The 8,716-nt window shown below is 39.8% G+C and overlaps 1 protein-coding gene across 2 annotated transcripts; it reads right to left on the reverse strand.

The window, feature by feature from the left end:
- Positions 1–3,737: 3,737 nt before the first annotated feature.
- Positions 3,738–6,682, reverse strand: LOC129487954 (endogenous retrovirus group K member 25 Env polyprotein-like). 2 transcript variants are annotated; one of them, XM_055289503.2, is made up of 2 exons: positions 5,834–6,682; positions 3,738–4,086 (listed from the first exon to the last, which is right to left on the reverse strand). In XM_055289503.2, exons 1-2 carry the CDS (start codon positions 6,035–6,037, stop codon positions 3,823–3,825), a joined length of 468 nt encoding a protein of 155 aa, XP_055145478.1. In that variant the 5' UTR covers positions 6,038–6,682; the 3' UTR covers positions 3,738–3,822. The 2 variants fall into 2 exon arrangements, with proteins under 2 accessions (XP_055145478.1, XP_055145479.1); XM_055289504.1 differs by lacking the exon at positions 3,738–4,086 and adding an exon at positions 4,615–4,763 and having other exon boundaries at positions 5,666–6,682.
- Positions 6,683–8,716: the final 2,034 nt, after the last annotated feature.

Consider the following 8,716-nt stretch of genomic DNA (forward strand, 5'->3'; position numbering starts at 1 on the left):
GTTACAAGGGTATAGTAGAAAAGAAATGAATCTACCTTTGAGTGTATTTCAACATATCTAGTGATCCATAAATATTTTCTTATTATTATCATTATTGTGATTTTTAAATAGACGATCAGGGAAGGCAGAGTCTAGGCCACGAATCTGAACTTAGGCATTCATCTTTATTAAGATATTTGGGATCTCTGCAAGTATTCTGAATTTTAAATGACATTCAGTGATTTGATAAAATAGGAATTTTGTTTTACTCTGAACTGAGTAGAGTTTCAGCAACTGGCTACTGTGTCATTATTTCTATAAATTCAAAATGTATAAGGAATATTTACCTTTTCACAAGGGAGTATCCCGGGTCTCAGTTCTCAACCGTTTTTCTAGGTGCACTCATGCCTCTGTGATCTCATGAAGCCCAATGGCATTAAATTCCATGTATGTGTGCATGGTCCATGAATGCATATTTCCAGCTCCTACCTGTCCTCTAAAATTTAGACTCATATCTAATTATCTACCAATTATCACCACTTGGAAGACTAATAGACAACTCAACTATCACACATCCATAGGGGAATTCTTGATCCTCCACTTTCAACCCCTGGGCCCAACACTCCTCTGTCTTCTCCGTCTCAGTAAGGAGCATCTCCAGCATACCAGCCGTTAGGCCAGAAAACTTGCCCTAACCCCTCTTTGTTTCTTACACCTCATGTCAGCATATACCGTTGAACTGTATTCAGAATCTGAGCTTCCCTTGCCACACCAATTGTGTACACCCTGCTTCACTTTACGTCATTGCTCTCATGGATTATCAAAGTAGCCTCCTAACTCCTCTCCCTTTCTCTTTCTCCCTTCACTTTGTTCTTCACTGAGCAACCAGAGTAAGTCTTTATTTATTTTATTTTTTTGAGACGTAGTCTCCTCTGTCGCCCAGGCTGGAATGTAGTGGTGCAATCTGGGCTCACTACAAGTTCTACCTCCTGGGTTCAAGCGATTCTCCTGCCTCAGCCTCCCAAGTAGCTGGGACTACAGGCATGCATCACCAAGCCTGGCTAATTTTTGTGTTTTTAATAGAGATGGGGTTTTGCGATGTTGGCCAGGTTGGTCTCGAACTCCCGACCTCAGGTGACCCAGAGGAAGTCTTTTTAAAGCATAAGGCAAATAATGTTTTCATCTGCTTAAAACCTTCCATGGCTAGGAATGTCTTAAACCATCGTGTCCTCTGACACTTCTCTGGTCTCTAGTCCAATCAGTCTCCCCTCGATTATTGCAATCTTCAAAGACACCAGGCAGATGTGCTTCTGCCTCAGGGCCTTTGCATGTGTGGTCCACTTTGCCTGGAATGCTTTCTCATCAGGAATCAGCATGGCTTACTTCCTCTCTTATCCAGGCCTTTGCTTAATTATTAATTATTACTCTGTCATAAGAAGAATCTTTTCTGACCATTTCACTTAAAATGGCACCTTCTCACTCTCTATTCTCTAATTTTACTTTATTCTTCTTTAAAGCACTTCTTACCATCTGACCTATCTTGTATACACATTTTCAAATTTCTTCACTGGTTGCTCCCACTCTGCCCTATGCAAGCTCCATGAGAGCAGAGACTGTTTTGTTCATTGCTGCATCTCTATCTCTTAAAATAGTTCTTGGCATAAGTAGGCATGCAGGTTATTATTGCATGCATGAATGAGGACAATAATGGGCCCAAATTCTTCTGGAAAATTTTTCCTCAGTCTTGAGGCTAGTTTACTATCATCAGATTACTTGGTTTCTTGACCATTAATGACTCACTGTATCTGTCCTATTTACAGGCACATCTTGGAAATATTGCAAGTTCAGTTCTAGACTACTGAAATAAAGCAAACATTGCAATAAAGTCGCCAGATGCATTAACCCGTCATGAGACTCAACCGGTCTTTTGAAATTTTGAAGCCAGGCGTTGACTTCTTCTCTCTAACCGTGAAAGTCCTAGATGACATGTACCTCCAGTAGAGAAGGCTCTTTCATCTACACTGAAAATCTATTATGTAGTGTGGCTGCCTTCATCAGTGATCTGAGCTAGATCTTCTGGGTAACTTGCTGCAGCTTCTCCATCACACTTCCTGCTTCACCTTGCACTGTTATGCTATGAAGAGGGCTTCTTTCCTTAAATCTCGTGAACCAACCTCTGCTAGCTTCAAACTTTTCTTCTGCAGCGTCCACACTTCTCTCAGCCTTTATAGAACTGAAGAGTCAGGGCCTTCCTTTGAATTAGGATTTGGCATAAAGGAATGTTCTGGCTGGTTGGGCCTTCTATCCAGACCATTAAACTCTCCATACCAACAATAATGCTGTTTCACTTTCTTACCATGGTGTGCTCACTGGATTAGTGTCCTTCAAGAACTTTTCCTTTGCATTCACAATTTGGCTGTTTTGTCCAAGAGGCCTAGCTTTCATCCCGTCTCATCTTTTGACATGTCTTCCTTACTAAGCTTAATCATTTCTAGCGTTACATTTTAAGTGAGAAATGCATGAGGCTCTACCTTTTACACGAACACTTGTAGGCCATTTTGAAGGGGTGGCCTGCCCCTCCACACCTGTGGGTGCTTCTCGTTAGGTGGGACGAAAGACTTGAGAAAAGGAATAAGACACAGAGACAAAGTGTAGAGAAGGAAAAGCGGGGCCCAGGGGACCGGTGCTGTGCTTACAGAGGACCCACACCGGCACCGGCCTCTGAGTTCTCTTAGTATTTATTCACAAATTATCTTTACCATCACCGGTGCTGTGCTTTGAGATGTAGATGCGAACATCTCTATAAACCTTTTAGCAGTATTGCTCCAGCAAGCCCCACCTTATCCCTAAAGGCGGTTATCTCCTTACTCAGTAAATAAAGCACACAAAGGGTTTTACCTGGAGATGTTTTATCGCCCAGGGATGGGCAGAAGACAAATGTTTTTCTTTTTCTCTAGATTTAAGAGAATGGTGATGACCTTTAACCATAAGCAGCCTTTAGGCACTTGTTTAACAAAGCACATTCTGCACCGCCCAAAATCCTTTTAACCTTAAGTCATCACAGCACATGTCTCTTGCAAGGACAGGGTTGGGGGTAGGGTCACAGATTAACATCATCTCAAATACAGAACTAAATGGAGTCTCTTATGTCTACTTCCTTCTATATAGACACAGTAACAGGCTGATCTCTCTTTCTTTTCCCCACATTTCCCCCTTTTCTTTTCAACAAGACTACCATTGTCATCACGATACAGAGATTACATACTTCACAAGGTAATAGAATATCACAAAGCAAGTGGAGGCAGGATGAGTTCACCGGTCGGTGTTAAAATTGAAATTAAAATTGCCAACGAAATTTTTGGGCACGCATAGTCATTGGTAACATTTTATCAGGAAATAGGGTTTAAGAGCAGACAACCTGACTGGCCAAAATTTATTAGGTGGGAATTTCCTCATCCTAATAAGCCTGGGAGCACTACAGGAGGCCGGGGCTTATTTCATCCCTTCGGCTTCAACCGTAAAAGGTGGCACGCCTTTAAGGGGGTCGTTTATAGGCCTACCCTCAGAGCTCATTCTCTTTCTCAGGGATATTCCTTGCTGAAAAAAAGAATTCAGCGATATCTCTCCTATTTGTGTGCAAAAGGAGAAAAGATATGGCTCTGTTCCGTCCGGCTCACCGGCAGCCAGTTTAAGGTTACCTCCCTTGTTTCCTGAACACCACTGTTATCTCGTTCTTTTTTTTTAGATGCCCAGTTTTCGTATTGTTCAAACACACGTCCTCTACAATTTGTGTAGTTAAGGCAATCATCACAGGGTCCTGAGGTGACATATATCCTCCTCAGCTTACAAAGAAGATGATGGGATTAAGAGATTAAAGTAAAGACATAAGATATTACAAAAGTATAAAGTTTGGAAAACTAATAAAATGTCCATGAAATCTTCATATTTTATGCTTTTCTGCTGTGGCTTCAGCCAGTCCCTCAGTTCAAGGTCCCTGACTTCCCGCAACATTCTCCCTCCCTTTTCCTCTATATAAATGTGCCATGGCGATGAAGGCTTGTTCGTTCTCTCGATTTTGGCGTAGGATTCTTCGACTGGTCCGGCACACTAAAAACAAACCGATCAAACAGAGACACATAATTCCAAAATTTACTGCAGTAGAGTTTCCAATAGACTGAATCCAAGTCGTGGGGTTTAATCCATAAAGATTTTTTGCCACTTGATCTAACGCCTCAGCTCCAGGCACAACATTTAAGTGACTCTGAGAGGCTTCAAAAATTTGTTCTTTTAATTTAGAAATGTCTAAAGTGAGATTATCTTCTCTTCCCTGTAAATGACGTCTTACCATGTCCCAGTGATGTCTAGACTCATTATAAACTTGGGGTGTAATACAAAAATCTGATGTATTCCAGTCACACTGTAACTGGAAACGATGTTCCAAGCTCATGAGCCTATCTCCCATCCAAATGACAGTTTGTCTAAGGTCATTAATTTGATTAGCCAATTTTTGATCGATACCAGATTGTGAATTCCACAACCTTGTGGAATTCTCTTGCCAATTGTCAACAAAGCTTACTGTCTGAACAGAAGAGTGCAATGCGACTCCTGCCACAGCGGCTGTAGCTGTGACTGCAATCAATCCCATAATCACTGCAATTAAAGTAAAAACGAATCTTTTGGATCTATTTAAAATGCCTTTTAATACTTCAGTCAAAATATGAATGGATGGCGAGGCCTCCCATGGTCGATCCATGGACACAGGGATCCACACGCCTTCTCTTGCTCTCACAAGCAGAATACGGTGCTGCCAATCAAAAGTCGAATCAATGCAAGTAAACAATCTGCAATTTTCACATGTTATAGTTTGGGAGTCTGGTTTAATAACTACATTTCCTATGACTAACATATAAGGGGGTTTTACACAACTTAGTAAAGGAACTGTTAGACTGGAATTTAGGTTGATAGAGTAAAATGTTTTATAATCTCTTGTTTCTATAGTTTGGTTCCCAGACCAAATTCTAAGGTGGTATGTAGCCACAGTAAGCCTCCATAATTCTGGATGTTCAGGACCAAAAACCGGACTTACTATTTTTGGTCTTGGAGTAGAGGTTCCCTTTTCTCCCCATTTCCAAGGGTAGAAAGACTGAAATTTCTTGTACCTATGTTTGTCTAAATTTTTTGTTAAGTCACTATCAACAGTTGGACTCACTAGTGCATTGGGACAGAATTGAGTTTGTCTTGTGCAATCGTGGTAGAATTGACCTCGAGGTGCCCAATCTATAACAGTTCCAAATGTGTTGTTTTGTAAAATCACGGCACTATCGGCCACACATTCTTCCCAAACTAAATCTTTTGTTTTTATGGAAATCTCCTTGGGGCAAGGTCTTCCTTTTGGCCTAAATATTAATGATCTTTGATAAGAGAAGTCTTGTAAATAGTTTACCTGTGGTTTGAGTGACATACCGCTTACCATATGATAAGTAAATCTACTGGTGGGATTGAGAGTAGGTACTTCTACCAACCAATTTTGGATAGCAGGCATTAAACATCCTGGTGCTCTCCCGAGACATATAGGAGGATAACGATACCCAATGGAAATATTTATCATCATTCCTTCTTCCTCCGGTTTTGCAGGGCAACGATCATCTGTGGGACCAGCTACCCACACACTATTATTAACATATACTTCAATGGGATTATCCATCCAAGTGACTGCCCGAATTAAGGGCGGGAAAGGCACATAGGCCCAGTAGGTATAATTAGCTGCAGCTGCTCCTGCAGGCGTGGGGAGACTTACCACCGTTGATACAACCATTAAAGCTGCAAACAGCATTTTTTCTGAGGTTTGTGTCACCTTTGTGCTAGCTAGGCTTTTTCTAGCTAACAGTGTCAGCTTCTTTAACTGTGCCCAGGTTGGCAGCTCCGCCTTCTTGGTGCGTGGTGACTTCATCTGTTTTTCTAATATCACCACTTGATTCATCCTGCGAGTCAATGGTGCCTGATTGCGGTGTTTCCGTCTCCGTGGAGGCGCTTTCCTTTGCATCTCCGATGGGTTCATTGTAGAACTTTAAATGTCTAGTGGGTATCCAAACAGGAAGCTGATTTTCTCCTGGTGAAACACAAGCAAAACCTCTTCCCCAGGTTATCACCTTCCCTATCTCCCATGTCCTATTTTTGTTGTCTTTCCACCAAATCAGTTTTCCTTCATGTGGACTGTTCTTTTTACCCGTAAGATGTTGTTCTGCAGAAGTAGTAGTCTGATTTCTATAAATGTTTAAAAAATTTAAAGTATAGAGTGCTAGATTAAGCTGCATCTGAGGAGAGGTACACTCCTTACTGTCTCCCCCTTTTTTTTGTTTAATTAACTGAGTTTTGAGTGTTCTATTAGTTCTTTCAACTATGGCCTGTCCTTGGGAATTATAAGGAATTCCTGTTGTATGTGTAATATTCCACTGATTTAAGAATTTTTGGAAAGCTTTACTACAATAACCTGGTCCATTGTCAGTTTTAATTTTTTCTGGAACTCCCATCACAGCAAAACAAGATAATAAATGTTTTTTAACATGGGAAGTACTTTCTCCTGTCTGGCATGTTGCCCATATGAAATGTGAATAAGTATCAACTGTTACATGAACATATGATAATTTTCCAAATGAAGGTACATGGGTAACATCCATTTGCCATAATGCGTTAGGACACAGACCTCTGGGGTTAACTCCTGCCTCTTGGGTGGGCAGGTGTAGTACTTGACACTGGGTACAATGTTGTACAATATTTTTTGCCTGTTTCCACGTGACATCAAATTTGTTTTTTAACCCTGCTGCATTTACATGAGTCAAAGCATGAAGTTTTTGTGCTTTTATGAATGCAGAGGATACCAGTAAGTCAGCTTTTTTATTTGCTTCAGTTAAAGGTCCTGGTACATTAGTATGTGCTCGAATATGAGTAATATAAATGGGAAATTCCTTTTTCTTACAGTTTGTTGTAACAAATTGAACAGCTGGTTTAACTGATCATCCATGCTATATTTAATTAGAGCTGTCTCAACATCTCTTGTAGCCTGTACTACATAGGCAGAATCTGATATAATATTAACAGGTTGATTAAAATCTTTTAACACTGTAATGACTGCAATCAACTCTGCCCTCTGAGCTGATTGATATTGAGTTTTGATTACTCGCTCCTTTGGCCCTGTGTAAGCCGCTTTTCCATTGCTGGAACCATCAGTAAATACTGTCAGAGCATTTTCTAAAGGTTCATGTCTGGTAATTTTAGGTAAGATCCAAGTAGCCAATTTTAAAAACTGGAAGATTTTTGATTTTGGGTAATGATTATCAATAATTCCTACAAAATCAGCAAGGCCAATTTGCCATGCACCAGAATTGATAAAGGCTTGTTTAACTTGTTCCTTGGTTAAAGGAACAACTATTTTGTCTGGGTCATTACCACACAATTTTATTATTCGTAATCTTGTCTGACCAATTAATGTAGCTATTTGGTCCAAGTACAATGTAAAAGTCTTAATTGTACTGTGAGGAAGGAATGACCACTCCACAAGATCAGTATTTTGAACAATGATGCCTGTTGGAGAATGTGCAGTGGCAAAAATTAAAAGTTGGAGTGGAGCTAAAGAATCTATTCTATTTATTTGCGCTGACTGAATTTTTTCTTCCACTAATTTAATTTCTTTTGTTGCCTCTGGGGTTAATATTCTTTTACTATTTAAGTCTGGATCTCCTCTTAGGATAGAGAACAAATTTGACATGGCATAGGTAGGAATGCCTAGAGTTGGCCGAATCCAATTAATATCGCCTAACAATTTTTGAAAATCATTTAGTGTTTTTAACGTGTCTTTTCTTATTTCTATTTTTTGTGGCTTAATTTTTCTATTTTCTATTTGCATCCCCAAATAATGAAAAGGATTAGAGGTTTGGATCTTATTAGATGCTATTGTTAGTCCTGCGTTGGCAACCTCTGCTTGCAGAAATGTGTAACAGTCAATTAATTTGTCTCTTGTTTCTGCAGCACATAAAATATCATCAATATAGTGAATGATATAACAATCTGAAAATTTGTCTCTAACTGGTTGAAGGACTTGGCCTACGAAAGCTTGACAAATAGTTGGACTATTAAGCATTCCCTGAGGTAATACTTTCCACTGAAACCTGGTGGCTGGTTCTTTATTGTTTATAGCTGGTATAGTAAAGGCAAATTTTTCACAATCTTGCTCTACCAGAGGAATGGTAAAAAAGCAATCCTTAAGATCAATTATAATTAAAGGCCAGTCTTTTGGGATCATGGCCGGAGAGGGCAATCCAGGTTGGAGAGGCCCCATGGGTTGAATTACAGCGTTTATGGCTCTTAAGTCTATTAACATATGCCATTTGCCTGACTTTTTCTGAATTACAAATACAGGAGAATTCCAGGGTGAGAATGAAGGCTCAATGTGTCCCTTTTCTAATTGTTCTTTTGCTAATAAGTGTAAAGCCTCCAGTTTTTGCTTTGGTAGTGGCCACTGATTTACCCATACCGGTTTTTCTGCTTTCCAAGTTAATGGAATGGGTTTAGGAGGCTCTACAGTGGCCGCCCCTAAAAAGGATACCCTATTCCTTTTCTTTGTAGATTTTTCTTAGTCTCAATTGGGACTTTAATGCCATTTTCATTTTTTCCTAATCCTTTCCCTGGTATATATCCCATCTTAGTCATGATTTTTTTTTTTTATTATTAATTTTTTTTG

Source organism: Symphalangus syndactylus, chromosome 8 (assembly GCF_028878055.3).
Source record: "Symphalangus syndactylus isolate Jambi chromosome 8, NHGRI_mSymSyn1-v2.1_pri, whole genome shotgun sequence".
NCBI lineage: Eukaryota > Metazoa > Chordata > Mammalia > Primates > Hylobatidae > Symphalangus > Symphalangus syndactylus.